The 25,552-nt window shown below is 36.6% G+C and overlaps 2 protein-coding genes across 21 annotated transcripts in view; both read left to right on the top strand.

Annotated features, from left to right (window-relative positions):
- The window catches only part of arhgef10lb (Rho guanine nucleotide exchange factor 10 like b), a 40,607-nt gene extending 31,126 nt beyond the window's left edge, over positions 1-9,481 (top strand). For 19 of the 20 annotated variants that reach the window (XM_039651916.2, XM_039651915.2, XM_039651911.2 and 16 more), the window contains 7 exons: positions 2,537-2,623; positions 3,754-3,968; positions 4,099-4,256; positions 5,662-5,804; positions 7,200-7,371; positions 7,594-7,716; positions 7,925-9,481. In XM_039651916.2, the coding sequence (XP_039507850.2) occupies positions 2,537-2,623; positions 3,754-3,968; positions 4,099-4,256; positions 5,662-5,804; positions 7,200-7,371; positions 7,594-7,716; positions 7,925-8,466 (1,440 nt within the window). In that variant the 3' untranslated portion in view covers positions 8,467-9,481. The remainder of the gene's footprint in view (positions 1-2,536; positions 2,624-3,753; positions 3,969-4,098; positions 4,257-5,661; positions 5,805-7,199; positions 7,372-7,593; positions 7,717-7,924) is intronic. The other variant, XR_016148142.1, reaches the window with a different exon arrangement.
- Positions 9,482-11,357: 1,876 nt separating this feature from the next.
- On the top strand, positions 11,358-24,668 carry igsf21b (immunoglobin superfamily, member 21b). The gene is made up of 10 exons (XM_039651923.2): positions 11,358-11,672; positions 14,811-14,923; positions 15,724-15,845; positions 15,969-16,087; positions 17,892-18,007; positions 18,133-18,613; positions 19,311-19,411; positions 19,910-20,102; positions 23,001-23,039; positions 23,128-24,668. The coding sequence occupies exons 1-10, from the start codon at positions 11,603-11,605 to the stop codon at positions 23,202-23,204; spliced, it is 1,431 nt and encodes a 476-aa protein (XP_039507857.2). The 5' UTR covers positions 11,358-11,602; the 3' UTR covers positions 23,205-24,668.
- The last annotated feature ends 884 nt before the right edge of the window (positions 24,669-25,552 follow it).

The following is a 25,552-nucleotide window of genomic DNA, read 5'->3' as shown; positions in this document are numbered from 1 at the left end:
AGTTATTTGAACTTAATATTTTAGAGTAATTCATTTTAAACCCTAAAAAGGGTTAACTTCTACAGATTTGTAGCTAAAAGTGGAGAAATGGCTGTTGTTGGCTATACTTTAATGCCATAGCTGAGGATAAATCTGTTTTAAAGGAAAGTTTGAAACTCGATGACAGGACTTGAGTGTGTGCAAAATGATTTTTAAGCAAAAAAAAAAAAACTGTAATTATGGTCTATTCAAACTGCTAAAAAGGAACAATAAGTAAAATAAAAAAATAGAAAGTACTTACAAAAACCACCAATTACTAGAGCTTTCAAGCTTCAAAAAGCTTTGTGAAAGTACCAGGTAAGTGGTCCAAATTACTCAATTGTCATTTTTTTTTGGGCAAAGTATTACTTTAATAGCAACCCAGGAACGAGTTAATAAATTTCTCTGTATTTTGAGTCATGTTACACTTGATACACCGTGATATGTACTGGAAGTATCTTGACATGACATGGCAAAACATTCACTACATACAGGCACAAAAGCTGTCACTGGGGTGGTACCCTTTCAACAGGTACACCTTTGTGCATAATGGTACTTAAAAAGGTACATATTGGTACCAAAAGTGGACATGTTATTACCTAAGTGGTACATATTATAACCTTCTGAAAGGGTCAAATGACAGCTTTTGAACAATTTGAGTGTAGCATTATGAAACAAAATCCAAACTCTTAAAACCTTTGTTCTTCTCATGAGCTGTAATTACAAGGAGCTTATATTACTACAACATGTGCTGATTGATGTGTTGTCTTTCTGTGGTAAACAGCGTAGGCCTACTCTTAATTAAGAATAACAGTGTTGGCAGAGGTGGGTTTGTCACTAGACATATGGGCCGTTGATGATTAAACCTGGAATAATAGCTTGTTTGGCTTGTGCATAAATTATATGTGAGTGAGTGGCAACGGGTGTTTAATAACCTTGTCTGTCTAATGTGAGCCAAAACACCCTGCAGTTAAATAACTTCTTTTACTTCTCTTTTCAAGCCAAGTGCTGGCTATGGTCACCAGCCCCATTTAGATATGCAGAAACTCAGCATGCATATAACATGGACAAAAACGTAACAACCATGCTTTGCGTAGCCTAAAATAAAATAAAATGAATTGAAAGAATCTGAAATCCCTTTCATACCACTTTCTGAAACTGTTACTGAGGGGAAAATCAAAAGATGTGCATCATATTTATCTTGCCCTATTTAAAGTCTTCAATCAAAAGAACAAAACAAAAGAAATGTATAATTCTGTCCTCTAGTTTAGATAATCCTTTGGCTCTGAGTTGGCTTTTTGAACATGCAAAAAACAGTCTTTCTTTGATCCCACTGTTGCAGTACTCTAATGATCATGTTTTTCAACAAAATGTGGATTCAACAGGATTTTAAGTCTTGACATGAGACAATTCAGTTCACTTAGTGGCCATCTTGGCAACATCCCCAAGCAACTATGTCAGTAATAGGCTTGCAATAATAGCTACATACAGGATGATGAAAAAAATCAAATGTGTCAGGGTTTCTGACATCTCTCTGAGCTCAAGCTTAAGTTATGTGAGTAGTGACAGAATGCCATTTTGATTATTATCAAATAATTCCTGTTGTCAAAATTGGGCCTTTCTTAATGCTTGCCTTCATGACATCGAGCCTCGAGATGCTTACTTACCTTTTTTGTTGACCGACACCATTACCTCTTGTTAATTTGAAAAATAAAAGTGTAGTTGCATCAGAATCGTGTCTTAGACATACAAAAATATATATATAAATATATAAATTGTTTAATTTAAATTGCTATATTTATATACACTACCAGTCAAAAGTCTTGAATCTGTAAGATTTTTTTATGTTTTTAAAAGAAGTCTGCTCACCAAGGCTGCATTTATTTGATTAAAAATACAACAACAAAATTGTATTGTTAAATATTATGGAAAGTTAATGCAATGACAATATGAAATTTTCTATTTGAATATATATTCTAAAATGTGATTTATTGAATTTTCAGTAAATTACTCCAGTCTTTAGTGTCACATGATCCTTCAAGAATCATTCTAATATGCGGATTTGATGCTCAAAAAACAGTCATTATTATTATCAATGTTGAAAACAGTTTTTTCAGGATTCTTTGATGAATAGAGAGTTTAAAAGAATAGCATTTGTCTGAAATAGAAAGCTTTTTTAGAAGGGTGTGGGGGGGGGGAATCATTACAAAAGATTCAAATAATAAGAACTGAAGACTGGAGAATTGATTCTGAAAATTAATCTTTGATCACAAGAATAAATTACACTTTAATATATATTCGCATAGAAAACAGCTGTTTTAAATTATAATAATATTTCACAATATGACTGGGTTTTATTTTTTTTAATCAATGCAGCCTTGGTGAGCAGACTTCTTTTTAAAACATTAAAAATCTTTACTACTTTGGTACGGTGTATATATAATTTAAATGACTTTTTAGCATTGCAATTGAACTCTTTTAATGCTGATTTTAATGCTTTGTCTTGTTTTTTTCCCAGTTGCAGGCTGCCCTATATAACCCTGTCCACTGTGCACTTCTTGGTTTTTCTGCCGCCAGCACATCCTTGCCTCAGGGCTACCTCTGGGTAGGTACATTTTTGCACAATGACAATATCTTTTCTTCTTTATAAATCAATCTGCCCACTTGTGCTGGAATATCATACTACAGTATCTCTGTACATCTCAGATGATGCACCTGGGGGTCCGTCACCTCATCTTTGACACAAACATTTGAAAAGTCTACCTCTGACGAGGGCTGTCATCAGTACTGTACAAGAGAGAACATTTTTAATTTTGAACCCCAAAAAAGCTACGGACTGTAGCTTTAAACATAAGTTGCCTCTGCAATGCACAGTATTCAGTTTATATTTTAGAAATATCACACAAAGTAGAGTACCATTCTGAATACTCATTACACTTTATAGATATTGCATATTATTTGGTAGTAAAATGTTATTGTAGAGAGATGGTATGTATATTTTGAAAAACATTTCCAACTGCTTTTAATCACTTAATTAGAAGCACCACAATTACTCATTTGTACTGTGTGTGAAATACTGTCTTGCTGTCTTCACGCCAACTTGAGCACTCGAGTCAAATCGAACAAAGAAAAGTGGTCAAGTGCGAAGACTGAAGTGTAGGTATTGGGACAGGTCTGTTGTTTTGTTCCTGAATGAATTGGTCTGTTTGAAAGAATCAGTTGAATGAATGATCCAATGACTCATTCATCATAACAGTGTAACATGCAGAAGGAGTCCTATCAAAATGGAGATAAACAGTGAAAAGTCTCTTGTATAATTTCCAATAAAAAGTTTCGAGGCCATGAACCAGTTCTCAAATCTGACTAAATCGCAACTCCTACATGGAAACGTACTTTTATGTGATATTTTTCTTTCGACTTACAGCTTTTCCGCCTGTAAGTGATCGTAGCAGGAGCTCCTCAAAAAAACACTGTTAGAATAGTTTGATCGACATTTAAAAGAAAAGGGAAGCAGTATTAAAAGTTTCTCGAAAGGCAGCTCTAGAAACAAACATCAAGTATTCCACATCAAAAGAGAATCTATAAATCATTTATCTCATGACTGTGCTTCCACGTTTTTTTTTCTTCCATCTTTTTTTGCCTGCAGCCTCTCAGAGGGCCATGTCAGTGAGTTCAGTCACTGGATGTCCTCCTTCTCATGTTTGTTTTCTTTTTGTTGTCTCTTCCACTGCACAGGTGGCTAGTAGGGGTGACGACTCCCATGGGCAGGTGGAGATTTTCTCCCTTAACCGACCCACTCCTCGCTCTGTCAAGAGTTTCTCTCTAGGTTCCCCGGTGCTTTGTCTGGAGTATATCCCAGAGCCCAGTACCGATGAAGAACTGGAGACACAGACCTCTGAAGTTCTTTCCAAGATCGGCAACACCATCTGTGTAGGATTATTGGATGGCAAGTAAGTCTTTTTGAATATGTACCTTTATTGGTCTGCAGGCATTACCTTGCTAATTTTATGCAGAAAGTCCGAATTAATAGCTTTTTTCCCCTTTGGAAAAGCTTGTAACATTGCGTGTTTGTTTTTCAAGCATCCTGGTTTATGGAAGTGTGGACTCTGCTGCTCAGTGTCTGCTAACATTCTGTAACCCTGAGGGCTGCCCGGTTCTGTGCCTGAAACATGCCTCCAACTTTCTGTTCGCTGGACTGAGTAATGGAAAAGTTGCCATTTACAACAGAAAGAGTGAAGGTAGAATCATTTTATAGTGTAATTTTCAGTTTAAATAGCAATGAAAGGGATTTGTGTCATTCCAAACCTGTATGACTTTCATTTTCTGTTCTGAGCAACATAAAAAAAAGTGAATGGTCACCAAAACTGTTTGGTTACCAACATTCTGCAAAATATCATCTTTTGTGTTGCGCATTGAAACTACATGAGTAAATAATGACATCATTTCATTTTTTGGATGAACTTTAATTAATTCTACAATGTTTTGTTTTTCCATTTACTTTGGATTTACAGTTGCAGGAAGCAGTGAACTCTTGAATTTATGCATAAATTGGTCCTAAAATTCATCTAATCTTCAACAAAAAACAAACACAACAACACACAAGCAATGACCCCATTGCTTTTATTGGGCACACCATATAACCATTCACAGGGCAGGGTGGGAAAAAGTATTTCCTCTGTACAAAATCATTTCAGTTCAGCAATATTCTTGGGATGTCTGGTGTGAATCACTCACTTGAGCTCATGCTAAAGCATCTCAATGAGGTTAAGGTCAGGACTGAGCCACATCAGATGGTGTATTTTGTATATGATTTAGTCCTGTGCTTGAAATGGGTGTCCTGTTGAATCTCTCGACTTCTGAGTTCCAGTTGGCGAACAGATGACCTAACATCCCCCTGCAAAATGACCTGATAAACCAGGGAAGTGATTTTTCTGTCAATGATGGAAAGCTGTGTTGATCCCGAGGCTGCAAAGCCCCATGATGTCCCTCCATCCCAGTTTTTCTTAAGAGCTGCTAACTACTTTCAAACACCTTTGGCTTCTTCTGTCCACATAATATTTAGTAGGGCTGACAACAATCCAGGTTCATACTGTATATAAGCTACTCCTCCATGCCCAGACTCTAAATTTTTGGGATTTCAAATTAGATAACACCCTTTCGTGGGAATTCGTAACTATTTTATGTTTTGGAGAAATGGTGGCTAATCTCATTTTGCACATTTTTGTACCAGCTAGACCCGATGGGGTGTAGTACAAATCTTACATCATACAAATTTATTCAAAATCTGCACCTTGTAAAATAGTTATGTAGTCGGGGTTGGGGTTATTAACAAAGAAATATGTTAAAAGGTTAGTTCATCCAACGACTTCATCCAAATTTTGTCATTTACTCACCCTCATGTCATTACAAACTTGAATGACTTTCTTTCTTCCGTGGAAAACAAAAGATGTCTTTTTATCCATATATGAGTGTCAATGGGCTCCAGTTTGTTTAGAACTCCAGGTGAAAGGTTCACATATTAATTATTATATAATTAATATGCTTAATATTCTCTCTGAATCTACTGTTACATTGTAAAAGATGTGTAAATATTAGCCGTTTCCAGTAGCAGGTCTAAATCCAGCATGTATTTTGTGGTTACAGAGGGGTTGTGGGATCCAGATTCCTGCAGACATGTGGTTATTGGATGTGCGCCCGTCCTCAAACTCCTCCGAATAGACGAGTATGTGTGGGCCAGCTGTGCCAACCAGGTCTCTGTGATTGAGGGCTCCTCTCTCAAGACTCAGGTATACACCCACATGTGATAGACATTAGATCCTTCTCCTCTGAGAAATGTGTTGAATGGGATTCCACCACCTTCACAATGAAGATGCAGTGTCGCGTCACCTATCAAAGCTCGAGATCTGTTTTTAACAAAGGTTGGTTTAGGAAATCTTAAAATGATTCTTTTATTTCAAAGTTTTACATTTAATTTTTCTGTAAAGACGGCTTCCTGTGCTAGATGCATTATGAGAGAGCATCTTAAGCCACACAAAAAAGGTATCCTCCCTGTAGAAGCCCAACAGCATGTTAGGGTGCTAGCCTTTGATCACTTCTGACAGCTGAGCCAACCTCTCTATTTTGCCGCAAGGAGAGCACCCTCCCTCTGCCTTCCTGATGCTTAATATCAGGATTAAATTCAGCTTTGGAAGTTCAGTTCAACCGGAAGATAAGTTGTGGGTACTCAAATGGACACGTCAGCCTGTTTACGTGTGCGAGTCAATAGTTGTTTTCACCTATAGAGGAAGCATCTGTCAGAATATCTGTTGTTAAACAGAGCGAAGGTGCAGGAAGTACTGGCATACACTGCAATTGTATGGTTCGGAAAAAATAGCTCCGTAAGATAAACAGCAGGGCATATGATTTATGTTGTAGAAATAGAGCTTGCTATGAAATATTATGGGTGCGAAATTGTCAAACCATTTTAACATTAATAATATTTATAAATATTTTGTATAAACAAATATTAATATGACACAACTAACCCCAGTAAAAATGTGCCAACTTGCACCAAACTGACATTTATAAACAGTGTGTATATGTATACACACACACACACACACACACACAGTACTGTTTAAAGGTTTGCGGTCAGTATGGTTTTTATTTGTTTTTAATGTCTCTTATGTTCACCATGGAGGCATTTATTTAATAAAAAAATACAGGTGTGTATATTAACAGTTGACAACTTACCTCAATGAAAAAATTAGACAACTTTAATATTTTGTAAAATAATTTAAAAATAAGTATATTAGAAAATGCTCAGATTCTAAACATTGTATATGATAATTGCCTTGTAGTGTTATTACTCTGACTGTGGTGCTTTTTTGCACTAAGTAATCCATAAAAAAATGCACTTAAAAAAAATTATCCATTTCCTAACCATTTTTAGTGGATCCAAGTGGATTTACTCATTTAAGCTTTTATGGTTTCCCTTAACAGTTGATGTAATATTCCCAGCCTCACACACCCAAACTGACTTTAATTGGGCAGTATATAGTCTGACTGTGAATTATACCCACTTTTGAGTCAAGAGTGTTGGCCTAAACTTTGATGATTTTTTTATTCCCCCCTAAATCTACAATTCCTCTCTCTTTTGTTATGCATTTTCTTAATTTTTTTGTATCTTTTATGATTGCCAGAGTTTTGAAGTTCATCCAGACCCTATGGTTAGTGTGAGCCACATGGTGCGCGCTGGAGGAGGGGTGTGGATGGCGTTTTCAGAGGGATCATCTTTACGTCTGTTTCACACAGAAACATTGGAACATCTTCAAGAGATCAACATTTCAACACCCTCTGCATATTTGAGCCCTGGCAAGTCCAACATGTGATTATGGTGCAGGATTTCATTTCAGTATGACGATGTTTTGGCACACAGGCCCTGAAAGGGGGCACAAGTATCAGGTGTCAAGATTCACAAAAATGTTTGAAACGAGTAGTGAAATTGGAAAAACAAATATATTTATTTTTATTTATACATAATTAAATAAAAAATAAAATAAAAAATGTGACAATTTATCATACTTTTTTTCATAGGTAAAAAAGCTGTGTGTGTAACCAGCCTGCTCATCTGCCAGGGGCTTCTATGGGTGGGCACAGCTCAGGGCATTATTGTCACCCTGCCAGTGCCCAGACTGGAAGGCATCCCCAAAATAACAGGTGAGCCATAATTAAAACAAAACAAAATTATTGCATCTAAGGCTTCTTTTGGTTTACAAACACAAAAGCCACTTTTCCACCATCGGGCCAAAGTGTTCTCTTTGCTTAACCATTCCAGCCGGTATGGATATGGTTTAATTGTGCGGCTGATAACGAACCTCTTTTGAATGTAATATAAAACTGCTAAACTGTTCCTCTTTCCCATCAGGTAAAGGGATGACCTCACTCAATGCTCATAGCGGCCCCGTTGAATTCTTGCTGGCAACCTCCAGCGTTTTACCTCAAGATTTCCTGAAGCGAGATTCTTCCACGGAGGGTGCGGATTCAAATATTGGAGGTGAGGATAAGGAGGCGACAAATTCCTCTCAGGAGTCGCTCCAGCAGGCGGATGGCTCTTCTCAGGGAGAGGCTAAAGCCAAAGGAGTGCTGCTGCAGTACCACCTCCGCTCTACCTCCCAGCTCCCAGGAAAAGTCCTGACGGGCCGGCCTGAGGAATCGTCCAACTCGACCCAGGAGTCTCTGGAGCACAGCCTAGAGGACGGCTCCATCTATGAGCTGAGCGATGACCCCGATGTTTGGGTCAGAGGACCTGGGCCCTCATTTAAGGAATCAGCACGTATTAGGGAGAAAGTGACTTCAGCCGCCGTTATATCCGGTGGAAAAGGGTTCCGCCGACTTGCTAGCCCCTCTAACTCGCATGACTCAAGTGAGAACACGCTCATGGTCTGGCAATTGCCCATGACAGTTTGAGGAACTAATGAATTCTTCATCCTTTGGCTTTCATAAGGTGTTTTTGCAGTGATTTTGGAGGGAGAATTGGATCATTGAAGGACAAACAGACTGTAAACCTGTATTTGTATGGTTTATGGGGATTATTTATTCCACTTCTCCTCCTGAAGTTTTTTTTTTTTAAGTAAACGAGGGGCAAGTTTAATCAATATTACGCCACAAATGCTGTTGATTGAACTGGAATATTCCTGTAAAAGGATAGTTCTCCCAAAATTGAAAATTCTGTCACCATTTACCTCAAGTTTTTCCAAACCTGTATGAGTTTCTTTCTTCTGCTGAAAGCTAAAGGCGATATTTTGAAGAATATGGATAACCAAACAGTTGATACGCTCTATTGAACAAAAAAACAAAAAAAAACAAAAAACTATGGAAGTCAATGGTGCCCATCACCTGTTTGGTTATTCTTATTCTTCATAATATCTTCTTTTGCGTTCAGCAGAAGAAATAATAAAAATCATACAGGTTTGGAACAAGGTGAGTAAATGATGACAGAATTTCAAATTTTGGGTTAAACAGCACTGTTCAATATTCGTCTATCATAATAATAGTATGCACTCAGTCGGCTAAATAACGCACCACATCTAAATATGATTTAATCTCACCTCTTGAAAATATCACTAAACGACTGATAGCACCAAATCGCATGCAAGGAATCAGGGTAAGTGAAAAAAAGTTTTGTTTTTGCATATGTAATACATAAAGTAATCCTTAGTATGTATCTGAGTATTGGTTGTGACCCAATTCTTTCTTGTTTAAATGAAAAAAGATATTTTTTATGCATCACCACCAAAGTGGTGTGCACTGAAAGTAAGGTTGAATATATGGAGTCAGTCTATTTAAATGTGTTGTAACGTTATTTTAGTGTAAAATGTGATTGGGAGAAACAAAGTCTTCGGTGTACAGTAGGTACTTGTTTCTGGTGGTTTTCATTGTTCGCAGTGTCACTTTTAAAATAAAACAATGAAATCATATTTACTATTATTGAAGTTAATGCAATTTTTCCGTTACCATAATATTTAAAAGCATTGCATTTTAAACTGACTCAACATTAAATGGTTTTGAAGTGGCATTGTGTGCGAAGACCTGCTGTAAATTAATACTGCAGAGTAATATTTTATGTTGAATCTCAGCATATTTTCTGGCTTTTATCTCTGCGCAGCCACTGCCGGCTCTCACAGTAAACATATCAGCAAACGCAGTATGGCGCAGCTCAGGCAGCGGTTAATATATGCACGTTGTGACACTAGTGCTACGTGAAGAGGGTGCCAAATCACATCTCTGGCAGGCGTGGAGTAAAACTGGCATGTCAGGATTTAAAGGAGCTGTCTAACAGTCACTCATCGGTCCGATATAAATGTTTTGTAAACAGAATGCATGCACATTTCATCTAATTATTTTGTGCTATTCCTGTGATGTCATTCAAGAAAATGACAGGATGCATTTAATTCATGCTCAGTTCATTATTAAATATAAAAGCTGCTGTGTTTGCAGAAGATAAACTTTGGTTTACTTTGAGGGGGGTCTTTTCTCTATGACAGTATGTTTCTTAGTTTTGTGGTGTGGTTGGTGAGGAGTCTTTAGTCCTTTAGTTTAGTTTGAGGAACTTTAAACCATGCTTACATCAAAGACTTCTAATTAGAGATGTTTGATTGCTTTGTGTCTGTTGGGAAATCAAGACATTCATTATTGCTAATTGAAGGACTTGATCAAGATAATGCCCCTCCTTTGTAAAACTTAAATAGAAGCACGATGTTCGCACCTCTGTGATTATGGAGGATGTGCCAATTTACTCATAAAACAACATTTTGGATGCTCTTAAATACATAAAAATGTATGGTAAAGAAATATTTTCCACCTTCATTTTTTATATAATGTTGATATGAAGAGTTCAGATGCAAAAGCCTCTAAGTGCCATTTGAAATTTTCTTCTAGAATGATCATTTTTATCAAGCTTGTATATTTAAGTTCAGTGATTTCACTTAAATGGCAATGATAAGTACCTATTAATTGTTATTTAAGTGAAATTACTGAACTTAAATATACAAGTTTGATAAAAATCATCATTAAAGAAGAAAATTTCAAATGGCATTTAGAGGCTTTTGTGTCTGAACTCTTCATATATAAATCTGAACTAAACAGCATACAATACACATAAGAGAAAAATAATATTTAAATAAAACAGAATTAGAATGTCACACAGGAACACTGTTTTTTTATTTTATTTTTTTAACTAACAAAATTAAAGACTCTATTCATCCTTTGTTCTTCCTAATATATTATTAGAATAAATACTTTTTTTGTACTGTAGCCTATGCCATTAACAGGTTTTTCTGTAGCATTTATATATATATATATATATATATATATATATATATATATATATATATATATATATATATATATTACACTAAATATCATCATTTAAATTTTTCATCTTCATTCTTCTCATCAGCTCACATATATGAGAAGAGATGTCCATGCTGAAAGAGAAGGAAAAAAATAACCCAGTTTCTAAGGAAGAATGTCCTGATCCTCTATAATCACAATACACTGATGGGTTTCTAAATGTCATTTACCATTTTAAGTTGCTAGTGCGTAATAATGACAATCCATTTAATTGGCAGTAGCTATGGTGTGCATTTAATAATCTTTGTATTTAATAAACCACAATAGCCTACTTTCACAAAAAAAATGTGCACATTAATAAAACGCATTCAATTTAATTTTAAAGAGCGATTTAATAAGCTACTTACCTTCATAAGTAAATAACATAGCGTGTTTGTTCCTGGCAGTCATTTCATCAGCGATTGCTCGAGGTTATTGAGCGCGTGGTATGACTGCGCGCGGGGGGGGGGCAAGGGCGCGCGCACGAGAGAATGAATTCATTCAAATCTGTTGCTTTGGTGAATCTCCGCCCGTCGAAGCCCCATAGAGATGCTGTTCCTGCTCCTGCTCCTTTAGAAGGATACCATGACAAATCACTGGGAGAATCGCGACGAGTTACTTAAAATTTCAGCTTTATACGGAGGATGACATTAACACAATTTTAAGATGGAATAGCTATTGACACACTTGCGCTATTGAGTGATATTAAAATATGACAAAAGAGATGAGTATAATTACTTTATCTTTGCTCCTGTGTGCTGACCTACTGGATTTCGTTAGAGGTAAGTTTTACTTGAATTATATGATATGCAGTCAGCTGTTTTGAGAAGTCCATAGACCGGAGACGCTTTGTTTTTCTACAACTCAAAATCACACTTTGAACTCGACGCTTTTATGTCCATAACTTTACAGTACAGTTTCAAAGATTTTAGTTGGTTATAAATTCCAAACCAGCTAAATCACATCTGGACTAGCTATTTACCCCCTTGTCCCACTCTATATGAATGCTATATTGTTCGAGGTGTCTTGTCCTCTCAGGTGCATTATTTGTCTAATAATTTTGATGGGTGGTTATTTTGAGGATAAAGCTTAATCTTTGGTCCTGACCCATTTTATGAGGGGTTATCTGCACTCTGAAATAATGAAACGTCATTGATTGCAGAACAATAATGCAGGAATATCTAAAGTTATTAAGAGTGAGCAAGTATATAATATCATTTAATGAATTTTGCGTTAGTGGGTGATTAGAGTTTGTCTATGCCAGCATAAGAGAGAAAGAGTGCTTATTCTGGACATGAATTGGTAATTGCAACTGCTTACTGTAACTCAATATTGCTGGCTTGCATCATGTCATGTCTCATTCCCTTGAGTCGGGCACTTAATGTCACCGGTCAGGTCATATTAGAGGTACAGAGGCTTTGGGGACTGCATCATTAGCAGTGTTTCTTTATTTAAAATGATATATGAAAGTAGTTTAAGCCTTAAAAGTGTTTACCTTAAGATCTGATTTCTATCAAAGGATTTTATCATATTCATGGTGCATATGATGACATCGAGACTTGTTTGCTTGTTTAATAAGGGTTGGAGTGTAAAGTTGAGAGAATTGGAAGTTAAACCTAAATTTAAATTATGTTGATACTTGTTCCAGTTTGGTAAAGAGCACGAGTTTACAGCAAAGATGTAACTAAATGTGAAAGATTGGGGCAAACCAAATATAAAGGTTTAAGAAAAGGACATTAAAAACCCATATTGATTGAAAAGGAATGTGAATATGTGTGTGAGGGGGGATTATGTCTCCCTCATTGTGTATAGTTAGCAATCATTGTTTAACCATTAATGATTTTTGATCCATTTCTCATCACTGAAAGGTTTAGATTGCATATGTATCATCTTCATATAGATAACACTAATGGTAAACCTGACATCTTTAATGCACTCTAACCTTTTATGTGCTTTAATGCATGTTTATATAATCAAATAGATTACTGAAATCATCTCAGTGACCCAACTAATCCCTGCACATCACCATTAACATTCCCAGCCAACTTTTACATTTCACCAGAGATTGATTTTCTCTGATTTCCAAGATTATTTCAATCTGTAAAATGTGCTTATGTGTAGTGGTAATGACATAAACCCTGAAAATGTACATGGTAAGCCTCCAAAAGGACACTCTGTAACATTTGCTCAATAAATGAAGGCATGATGAAGTAACTGAGGATCACAGGTCATCCCAGACAGTGTCCTGTGCCCCATATGGGGCGTCCTACAGAGTTACTTGGTTGATGGAGAAAAATACCACGGATTAGGGAAAGAAGAAAAACACACAGAAAAAAAAGAATAATCCATTCACTGACGTCACAGTTAAAAAAGCCAATATGGTGAAGGAGAGGGATTTTGTAGGTCAGTGAATTTGTGACAGATTATAGGCCGATTGCCTCCCACTCTGATGCCTGCACTCTTTCAATGGAACTGCAGCGCTCAGCAAGACACGGCCGCTTTCCACGGTTGTTCAGGATACAGGGGCATTTCATGCTTTCTGTCTGATGTTGGTAAAAATTGGAGTAACAATTGTAGACTAAGCCCCTTCTCTTTATGAAGACTGGCACACAGCTCTAGCAGCAGTGATGGATGGAGGAGATGAAATGCAGCTCTAACTCTTGAAGCATCAAACCACACAAAGAATCCATCCTTGTGACAGCCATTATGTAATACTGTAATGCGCTGAACAATGCGTGTGTGCAACATCTTTTCAAATCCAATCTAGACAGATGAAAACAGATGGGTGTTTGATTTATAGTGTATTTGGTTTTGCTTTGTGTGTGTGTGTGTGTGTGTTTGTCTCACTTTGCTTCTTTAAGTTGTTTTGTTACTTTACATTTTTTGTAGTTTACAAATTTTGCAAGTTTAGTTTTGTTTCACTTTGCTTCTACTTAGTTTTAATTCTTTATATTTTGTTATTTTGCTTTGCTTTGTTTTTTTGTTGTGATTAGTTTTGTTTCATTTCATGAAATACGAAACAGAAAACATAGACATTGAAATATATAGTCTGTTATTTATCGTTTATTTTACAGGGTATTTTACTTAGTTTCGTTTTGTTCATGTATTTGTTTTGTTCTGTGAGTTGTTTTACCATAGAAGTGATTACAGTACAACAGAAAAATTCTTTTCATGATTAGTAATCACAACATTTTTTCTTTTGTCAAATCAACTTAAATAATTTATTTAGTTCAGATAACATATAATTTTGAGTTTCTGATGATTAAATCATTCTCCTTCATTGTATTAACTCACTTTTTCCATTTCAATGATCTTAAAATTTTAAGGCAACCAGGTTACTTACTTTTTTAAGTTAAACCAACAATATTTTTTTACAGTGTAGGAATACTATCTGAAATGTAGATATTGTGTTTCGATTCTTCTGGAACAATGTAATTACATTGAGCAATGATTAATTGTTTGATAATAACATTGTCTGCAAAACCACCCGAGTTTGTTAAATAGATAATTGTGGATAACTCTCAGGTATGAGCTGAGGAAAGATTGTTATTTCTTGAAGTGAGGAGATTAAATATTAATGAAACACAGCACTGAGACTATATGAACTCCTCACAACATTTTATTAGTTTTTGAAATCATGCTTTTTGATCTGAAATATTCACATCTTGGATCAAGAGCTCATTATATGCTATAATTTCACTGACATTGCAGCGTGACCTCTCTTGGGGGAGGTTTATATTGGGTTCTTCAAAAGCACTCGGTTTTGCTAACTTATGACTTAATAGTTTCAGAAATGAGGAGAGCACTTAAATGGGGCTGGGGCTCATAGCTGGTAATTTGAATGGGATTTTAAAGGAGGGTTGTGCAATTTGAGAATGTAATAAAGCATTCAGGAAGTGACACATGCTATCTTTTTCCAGGTTATTTAACAGTCACCATTGAGCCTCTCCCTCCTGTGGTTATGGGGGACACAGTGACTTTGAAGTGCAATTTCAGAACGGATGGCAACTTACGAGAGATTGTGTGGTTTCGGGTAAGTGGGGTCCGAGCTTCATCTTTGCATGATAAGCCTTTTCTTTTCAACATCCTAGTTTTTGTGCTTTTTCGAACTTTTTCTGTTGGCAAACTGACGTTGTGAGAACAGAAGCTGTCAAAAATATGAAAATATATTCAAGATTAAGATTGAATGCCTCAGTGATTTGAGGACAAGCTGTTTTCATTTTGTTGTCACACAGAGCCATAAGTGTGGCGGGATTGATGAGCTACTGTATATGGATGAAACATTCACTCAAAACATCAGTATGCCAACACATTTCCTTGACATTACTTGCAATGTATCATATGTTTATTTAATTACTTAGAAAATCATAAATGATCAGCTTTGCTGCTTCTCTCCTCCTCTGAAAATAGGTCTCAATCTAATAGTGACCCCAAAAACTTTGGATACTTTAGCCACAATTAAAAATGTATAAATGTCTTTTAATTGGATGACAAAACAGCAGCATTTTTTTTCTTCTATTATATCTTTCAAAATTAAGACAAAAGCGTTGGACACCAAAGTTAATTGATTTCCATGGAATGTATGAACTGATAAAAATGTATTAACATAATCTTAACATAGATTATGTCCATAGTTAATGATAAAACTAATCATAGATAAATCATTTTGACTGCAGGCTGGTTTACAGTAATTGAGAAAATGGGTTGTTAGTCCTGAGACAAGAACTGGCACCATAGACATTTTAAACTAAATTATCCCAAATAAAGCATTCTCTCTCTATACAGTTTACCCTGATCAATCCTTGATAGAATATAATGTCATTGTTTTCACAGGTGACTGAAGGTGGAACCTCCAAACAGAAAATTTTCACCTACGACGCCATGTACAACACCAATTTTTCTCACATGGAGGACTTCCGCAAAAGAGAGGACCTTGTTTATCAGTCAACTGTCAGGTTATAGTTATACCCAGCAGAGCTCAGTTTATAGTGGATGCTTGGCTTTCCTCTCAGCATGTACCGTGCTATTTTTGTGACTGCGGTTATGTGTTTAGACAGATTGTTCCTCAATGTTCCCAGGCTCCCTGAGGTTCAGATGGAAGATGATGGACCATATGAATGCCATGTGGGGATCTATGACAGGGCGTCTAGAGAGAAGGTGGTCTTGGCATCTGGGAGTATCACTCTAAATGTCATGTGTAAGTTATATGTATGTCATTCACAGATCAATTCACAGAACTTAGATGGATTGTTAATTATAGTTAGAAAAAAGCAAGAAATGTGGTTGTATTAACATAAATCCCATTACAAGTGATATTGACCGATTTCAAGTAAGACCTAAAGGTGCTATATGTAACTTTTCTTCTAAAATGAATGCGTGAAGGGGTTGTAATCACACATTACAATGACCCACTTGTCGATTTTTGCTATTACCTCTGATGGTATTCCTATTTCTATGTGAAGTCTCCAGGTCGGATTTTCTCGAAATCCATCACTGATCACATGCACGCTCCCGAGCCAATAAATATGAAATAATCCAGCACAACACACACTTAAACATAAACTCCACATAAATATAAAAACAAAACAGAATTGTATCTGCTAAAGCTCGTCAGGCCAAACGTGAATCGGACTTAGGACGAAAACACGGATCAACATCGGCAGAGCGTTTGAATTATGGAGACCGCTGTTTTTATTGTGATGAATGACAAGTTTACAGATATGCTGAAATAATAGTAAATTGTAATGAAATAGCAAGGTAAACTACAACATACATGAGACATGAAATAAATACAAAAGACTGTTCCAGGATAACAAAAAGTAGGATGTAACTATTTTATGTACTAGATCTACTGTCTAACGTCATCCCACTACTATCATATTGTTTACACACATTTCCAGACACGTTCAGTACAATTATGTAACTTCCTACGATCTTACTGTTACACTGAAATTGTTCAGTCTAGTTTACTCACCGTTTTTCGTTATCATATTTTACATTTATCTATCTTTACATTGCTGTCTTGACATTTTAGACTGTAAAAAAGGATAACACCACATGTCGGCTAAATGCATTCATGTTATCACGGTACGACATGGAGCATTAGTTCAACGTCAAGCTGATAAAAGTAGCCTATTATTCTCCCTAGTAGCTCTTGTGTTCATGTTTTACAAGAGCATGAGCACTCTTGTAAAAATTGGTTGCAATCTGAAACATCACCGATAGAGGCCGCTAAAAAAATACATATAGCACCTTTAAAAAAAGCAATAGTTCACCCAAAAATGAACATTCTGTAATCGTTTACTCTCTCTCGTTGTTATAAACCTGTATGACTATTTTGAAGAGCATTCATGGTATGAACAAAAATATCTCCTTTAGTGTTTTAAACAAGAAAGAAAGGTTTGAAACTACACAAGGCTTAGAAAAAGACTGTGACTCATTGAAACAAAACTCCAGTGAGAGCTTTTAAAGATAATAAAATGTGATAATGATAATAGGATATTCATGGATATTCATTCATTTTAATTATAATGAGGCCCGAATGTGTTACCATAACCAAGAATTCAAATTCTCAGTCACACATTTCTCTTCTTATTTGCCTGTGCATGTGTCTTCATGCCCATGAAAATCTGGGAATTCAGTAGGGTATTAATGCAATTTCCCTCTGCGCGCACTTGTAAATTAATACATTTCAACAGTAATTTGCTATGACATGTAAGTGAACACGAAGTAGAGCTAAGAAATCGTCATAGAGATTTCACGTGGCTTAAATCAAGAGATTGGGTTATTGTGATATAAATCTTGCCTACTAATGCACTTTGCCTGTAAACTGAAAGCACATTAAATGAGGATCTCCTAGCTTGCGGTCTGAAGCACAAAAGAGCCCCTGAGGGAAAGATACTAATAATTACTTTGAATGCTGCTCTGTCATCTCTCCTTATCTCTTTGAGTTGCTGTAGTGTGCTATCGATTTCTAATGAGTTTTCAATTGTTTCTCTCAGCTCCACCAAAATCAATATCGGTTGAGGCAGCAAATCAGCCAGCTCGATTCAATCGCTACGAGGCTCAGAACTTCACGCTTGTTTGCATTGTAACTGGAGGAAAACCTGCCCCTGTGGTTAGTAGAAGAATAAAACACCAGTTCTAAATTAAAACTTAAAAAAGACAAACAGAGTTTATTGAAATGGAAATGTGTTTCATTGCCTTTTAAACGCTTTTCAATTATTTCTTCCCCAAATTCAGGTGTACTTCAAGAGGGACGGAGAACTTATTGAAGTCCATCCTTTCACATCCTCTGAGAAAGTGGAAAACAGAGGCTTGCTTGGTGCCAAGGATAACCAACCGCTTATCAGCCGAGAACTGGACGACACAAAAGTGCAGAAGTCTCTTTCTTTCCTGGGCCCTTACAGCGAACCGGTGCGTCTGGATAAAGACCGGCCCCAGCGCAGCTACACGTCTGAAGCCCCTAGCCGGGAGGAACCCAGTCCCACCACAGAGGTCATCCCAGAGACTGTGATCAGCCGAGAGTTTCCCCGCTGGGTGCTAAGCTCAAGTCCACTGTACTTTTTCAACCATACACTGTCTGAGCTTCATGATGGTACCATGGAGGTTCAAGCTACGCTAACCTGGCACCTGAACCCACAACTGGACAATGAGGCTCTGTTCAGCTGTGAAGTCAAGCACCCGGCTCTATCCATGCCCATGAAGGCAGAGGTTACGCTCTGTGAGTGTCAGCTTATGTACATTACCAGTTACTGAGAGGTTAGGTACACAATATATAGTACCATACCGTATTATCATATCTAACAGTTGAATTTGAAGATTAAAGGGTTAGTTCACCCAAAAATGAAAATGATCCCATAATTACAAAAATACACCCTCAAGACATCCTAGGTGAATATGTCTTTCTTCTTTGAGTTATATCAAAAAATATTACTTTTATGATGGATGGATGCGCTTTTTGGGGCTTCAAAATCATACTATTCACTCCCATTATAAAGCTTGGAGAATATTAGAGATATTTTGTAATATTGTGTTTAGATGAAAGAAGAGAGTCACATACACCTCGAATGGTTTGAGGGTATGGGATAAATTTAATTTTTAACATTCAAATGTAACTGTTTGATGTAATCTTTAGCGAATGTAAAAATTAATATCCATTTTTGTACTGTACAATATAATGTTGTGATGCCTACGTTGACTTTAAACCTGTTTCAAATTGGTTTTAGAATTTTATTTAAGACAAAATAGCATAGAACTTTTATGCTAGCCATAACATGAAAATAATATATAGCCTCTAAATAATTTTTTCATGTTATGGTTGACATTAAACTATTTGTGTAGAATACAAATAGTATAGAACACCTATGACTCCCTCCTATGACATAATGACAACGCTTTCATTTCTCGTTGTTTACAAGCTGCTCCAAAAGGTCCGAAACTCTCGATGGCTCCAAGCAGAGTGGAAGTGGGAGACACGGTTCGCATTAAAGTAGAAGGATTCCAAATGGGGCCCAAAGCGGTACAATCTTAAAAGGAGAAGTGGTGCAAATAAATTAATTGGAAATAATAACTTTATTAGAAGTAGTAGAAGTTATTCGTGTTTTTGTAGAAGCGAAATATGACTACTCTAATTTGAATGCATGAAATGTTGTTTTATATTTGGCTACAGCTAATGTTTAACAATTATAATGCATACCAATGACTTTTGGAAATGATAAACTAAATAATTAAGTTGCTTTTGATGTTTTATAGTTGACCTTAAAAGTCCTGGAGTGCTTTTTTGAAAATTGTTTAATATTTTTTTCAAGTATAAAATATATGAGCAAATGAACACTGCCAATGGTGTTTAGTAAATATATTTAGATTATGAAAAAGAGGTCTCCTAAGATACTCTCATAAATATTTTAGCTTTGTTTGTAATTATTCCGACTTTATTGCAGACTTTGATATGCTATATACTCTGTGTTCAATGTTTTTACTCTTAAGTGTTGAATGAATATTTTGACTTTCTCTGCAGAATGAAGTGTTTCCAGAGCCTCTGTTCACATGGACACGTGTGGGAGGACCTCTGCTGGATGGAAGTGAAGAGAGATTTGGTAAAATACTGGTTCTGGATAGAGTCCCAGCTGAGCTCAACGGCTCAATGTACCGCTGCACGGTCCAAAACCCTTTGGGATCTACCAACACGCACACCCGCCTCATAATATTTGGTCAGTACCAGATGCATCACAAGCAATTCAAGTGGTCTACTGCCAACACTCAGATGCCTCATACTGTTCAGGTTTTACCTAAGATGTGAATGCTTCACAATGCTGGATTCACATCACACACTGAGTGTTTTGTCTGTATCCAGCACTCGCATGCCTTAAAGTGTTCAAACCATTCCCAAACATCTTATTTCTCACAGTGTTTTGTTTGTACTCAGTAATTAAATGCACCATACTGTTCAGAGAGATTCAATCGCTGTAAGCTGTTTTTTTCCAAAAGACATCACAATGTTTGATAAGTAGACTCATAGTCTTTTAATACTACGGTCAAATTTTCTCAATATTAAATCTTTAAAACTGAAATGAAGAATGCAACCATTTACTGACTTAAAGTTGTACTCAGTAATGTTTTTCCATTAAATTTTATACATAAAGAAAATTAGGGTATTTTTAAAAAATATTTTTAAAATCATGTACACTCACTGAAGAAAAGTCTCCAGTCACATCAGTAGCTTAAAAGTCACCATGAAATCAAAATGGACAATTCTTATTTTTTAATGGGATATCATAAATGATTTATCCGTGCGTTTCATCCGTCATAATCTTTAATCCCTGATGGTGTTTACTTGGGCGAGGACGGGACAACATGTCACTCACACGAGACCGCAGAAATAGCAAACGACAACAATCTAATCAATTTCCAATTAATATAGTTAAAGGGATACTTCAAGATTTAGCATTAAGCTTTGTATTAGTAGAAAACCTGTAGTATTTTTGAATTACCATGCTTTCCACCCTCATCTCATATCCCCCTGAGACGAGAGATTTATGTATTTTTTTGTCTGGAAAAAAATCCTCCAATGACGCAAAAATCGCATCATCAGAGGATTTTTTAGCCAGAGGCTAGACTACAGTCAGTAGTAGGGGCTGTCCTGCATGTTTTCAACCCGCCCATAGAGGGTGGGATCTCACTCACAGAATGTACACATAGTGTACACATGTTTACATGAACGCTAAACAAGTGATCGGTTGATGTGCATTTTAACATTGCTAAAAAAATCCCCGGTCCTCCGTGGTAATCATCGTTAATCACGCCGCCGGCCACACGCCGTTCTCCCGCGGCCCTCGGCCTCGTCCTGCTCGCCACAGTAAACATAATGAATGGCGACTGCAGAAGGCAAAATCCGGATCCCAGACTAGTTGCCTAGAATTGTTGTTTAACTACTGCGCTCTGTTACTAGTAGACGTGGCCTCCTAGGGCAGCGAATCGAAGTGCGTTCTGGAAGTTGTTGTCTTTCATCCACATAAGCCAAAAATACATTTTCTGGCTTTTCTCAGTCTAGAACAGCCTTTCTCAAAGTGGGTGCCGCGGCACACTGGGGTGCCCCCTAGCTGTGTCAGGGGTGCCGCCAAAAAATTACGTAGGCTAAAAAAAATGTGAAAAAAAACCCAGAAAAAAAACAGCTGACATTTCATATATAAATATATTTGAATTTACATTCTTCTTTTTAAACATGTGAACATATTAATAAAATTGTAAATTAATTTTAGATAAACATATAAAATTAATCATAAAAAAATCCGTCTCACAAGACCAAAGCAAGACACACACAACTTGACGCAAGTGACGCAATCCATAGCAACGCGTTATAGCAACACCTCAGACTGACAGAAACGTAAAAATAAACGTGAATTTAGGCCACTTTAGTTACAGCATTATGGATCGTTTTTTGAAAAGAAAATCCCCACAAGAGCCGGGGATTTTTATTTTATTTTATCTGCATCCTGCACATCATTTGAGTTCTCCTGGTCTGGATTTGTTATTGGGTTCTTGTATTGGGCGGTCCACCTCTTACGGTTTTATGGCATTTGTGTCTCTGATTAACTTTGCAAACCTGTGTTTTTAAAGGTGCTATAAAGTTTTTATTATTATTGTTATTTACAGTTCATATTATGCTCTGTTCATTACTGTTCTGTCTAACTAAACAAGACATTTGAATTTAAATTTGGGTTATGCAGTGTTTTTAAATTATATTTTACACTGGGGTGCCTTGAGATTTTATGCACTTTTGAAAGGTGCCCTGACTGAAAAAAGTTTGAGAAAGGCTGGTCTAGAAAGCTCCAAATTCAAAAATAATTTCACATTTCTTCTACATAAATGACCCATTTTATATACACATTCATCTTTCCAGAGGTGAAGTATCCCTTTAACTCTTTTCTCATCGGAAAACCTGTGTCACTCGAATATACGTCACAATAGGGTAATTTTTTTTATTTAAATGGAACGGGTAATGATATAGTGATATCTTAACTATTTTTAGACATTTTTGCTTGTGGAATTTAATCATGACTGAGCATGAGTGCAAATGAAATCGCATACTTCCCTACCTACAGTAGTGGGCGAAAAACAGTATGTGACAAAAGAAGTAGGCCTATGTCTGAATTCACATTAATCATAAAAGAGTAGGCAAAAAGTACCCGGATGACCAACTACTTCTGGCGAGATTCAGATGTGCGTACGATTACACTATACTATCCCATGAACGGTCGTAGGATAAAGGAAACATGGCGAATGTAGTATGTCCAGATTACATTCATTTTGCATACATTCATACTAAACAGAACATGCTTTTTTAGCGGTTGTGAAGTAATTACTTATTCAAAATAAGTGCCTACTCAAGAGAATATGCAATTTTGGAAGCAGCCAAAGTCTAGGCAACAGTAACTGATAACTTACTTTTGTGTGATGCTACATCCACACCACTAGGTGTCAGTATAGGTCCATGATGACTAGAATATCAGCAAGTTCATCATAACAAAAATACTAAGGTTACATTACATTTCTATGTTTTTTGATACATTTTATGTTTTAACTAAAGCTAAAACCATTTGTGTGAACAGAAAATCCCAGGATCAAGAAGAAGACTAAACATCTGAACCGTAAGGAACAAAAACTTCCTACACATAAAATATCCTACAATAATATATAGACTCTAATTTCTCACAATGATTGTTGAATAATTTTCAGTTCCCAATTCTTCCGGAGACATGCTTGGACCCTCACTGATGATGTTGCTGTTGTCATTGACTCTTGAGTTAACATGAGCTGACTATGGGATGCACTTTTCGTTAGTACCCTCTATGATACTGTGTCAGCTCCTCTGCCATCTCTTTCGCTGTCCAGCAGCTACACTATAATCCAGGACTGAGATTGCAGCAGAGAAATATGTGCTCAGAATCAGAACGATGAGCTCAACCCACCCGGACCACCCCATCCATGTGACTACAGTTCAGCTCAGTTTGTTCCGCACCTGTTTTGTCTCAATACAGTGACATATTCATGCTTTGACTTCATTTTCTACATTGTATTTGTGCACAGCTGCTTTGCAGAAAAGGATTAGAGTGATTTGGAATGGGTCGGCCCACATACAGATAATCCTGGACATACATTACAGCTTTCATCATTCTAAACAGCTTATTGTAATGTCATTTCATTAATGTTGTTCCTAAATATACCCGAGTTGTTGAGTGCAAAATAAAATCACTCAATTGCTTTCAGAGCTGAAGGTATTGAAAGTTGAGGATCAGATTCACCTACTGCATACGACCTCTAGATGACAGTGTAGATCTACAGTCCGAAGACCTTTTTATTCTTCAAAAAATTCAATAAACCCTTAGACTTGTGTTCACTAAGATGTTACTCAAACAGTTATGTAATGCATTCTAGCGAAATGTCATTGTTTCTACACAGAATACCCAACGACCAAGGTTTGTTCGCTTTGTTTTCTATTGCAAAACTTGATAAAGAATAAAGTCAAAATTTGAAAATTTTGAAATTCTTTTTTCCCCCTGCTGAAATCTTTACAAACTGCAAATCATATGACTTAAAATTGTATTTTTTTCCCATATTCAGTCAACAGTCCCAATTCATTCTTCAAAATAGTTACCTTATGGCATTAGTAACTGATTACACATCAATTTCCAGTTATTGTTTCTTAAAGACTTTAAAAGAGTTGTAATGTAAGAGCTGCATTATGCACTTGAAATGGAAAGTGATTGTTTCGTTCTCCTTTGTTCAGGCCAAATGTCTGCTCAGAGCAGAAGAGAGTCCTGAGAAACAGCCATGTGTTCAGGCTTTTACACGGATGGTGAAAGTTTGGAGACAAGGATGCACAGGTCAAGCTTGGTGTATGGACTATGAGTGGAGGTACTTGTTTATTTGACTGTCACCTGGATCATCATTGGGATTAGGAGAGAGTGGATTGGGTGTTGGTGTTTGGTGAAGGGTTTGTATTTAGAGCAATGGCAACAGCCAAAAAAGGAAGACTTCCCCTATCTATTATTCCCCTTTTAGAAGGGAGATGCTTGGTGTGTGACAAACAGCTTGTTTATGAAAACATCATCCATGCTAAGGCATTTCAGAGCTTTACATGAGACTGCACAGCCCGAGAAAGCCATGTGAAAGAGTGTTCTTTAAGGCTGGGGAATTACTGTGTAAGAGGAGAAATAGACTCAGTCCCAACACTGTGAAACAGCTTTTATTTCTAAATAAAAATAATTAAAACTTTATCACCTTTCTGTCATTCCTACAGTTACATAAGCACAATCACTGCCAAGTGTCATACATTTAAAAACAGATGATCCTATCAGACAATGTTATATTCATTGTGTGTGTGTAAAGAGAGAGAGAGAGAGAGAGAGAGAGTAGGCCTACATTAAATCTTATTGAATAATATAAGCTTATATTATATTTTATTGTCACACTTTAATGGGAAAATGAACTTATTAAATAAACAAATCAAACACAAACATGTAAGGTTTTTATTTGTACACATAACATTGAAACTCTGTAGTGTGTTGTGGTTGCTTCATCTGCCAGAGCTTCCGGCTGCTTTATTTTAAATAAGCTCCAGATGGCGCTGTTCGACACTCTCGAAGCTTTGAATCTTTTCCCGGAACAGTCAGGGGAAACCGCTTTATGCCCAGCTGCACTACTTCCTGAACTTCAGCCAGCTCATTGTTTCCTGTCTGCCATTATTGGCCAAATTGATTAATTCAGGTGTGTCTGATTATTGTTGCCATGAATTAATCAATTTGGCCAATAATGGCAGACAGGAAACAAGGAGCTGGCTGAAGTTCAGGAAGAAGTGCAGCTGGGCATAAAGCCAATTGCTTCATGAAGCTTCATTTCCTCATCCTTAATTGGCAGGTAACACCATAGATATCTATATAAAGGCTAGATGTCTCACGGCGCAGTATTTATCATAATCACCGGCGGCCATCTTGTCACAGACAGGCTTTTTGGCGGGCTCTGTGGTATCTGATGCAAGAAATACTCTTATCTCGTTGAAATCTTGATGGATTCACAAACGGTTTCTTACAAACTTTATTAACGTGGCTATAATTCTGGATGATTATTTATTTATACACTTATTATTCATAAGTATGCAGCA

The sequence above is a fragment of the Pimephales promelas genome, chromosome 20 (genome assembly GCF_988280905.1).
Source record: "Pimephales promelas chromosome 20, fPimPro1.hap1.1, whole genome shotgun sequence".
Classification (NCBI taxonomy): domain Eukaryota; kingdom Metazoa; phylum Chordata; class Actinopteri; order Cypriniformes; family Leuciscidae; genus Pimephales; species Pimephales promelas.
The sequence above is the reverse complement of the archived record's forward strand: the minus strand, read 5'-3'. Positions and strand labels throughout refer to the sequence as shown.

What these genes read in the sequence shown, in the direction of transcription:
- igsf21b (XM_039651923.2), top strand. Translation starts at nt 11,603, where the DNA reads ATGACAAAAGAGATGAGTATAATTACTTTATCTTTGCTCCTGTGTGCT. An exon ending in GAGAGATTGTGTGGTTTCGG is followed by an intron (nt 14,924 to 15,723) that starts GTAAGTGGGGTC and finishes TTGTTTTCACAG; the next exon opens with GTGACTGAAGGTGGAACCTC. An exon ending in TCCAAATGGGGCCCAAAGCG is followed by an intron (nt 19,412 to 19,909) that starts GTACAATCTTAA and finishes CTTTCTCTGCAG; the next exon opens with AATGAAGTGTTTCCAGAGCC.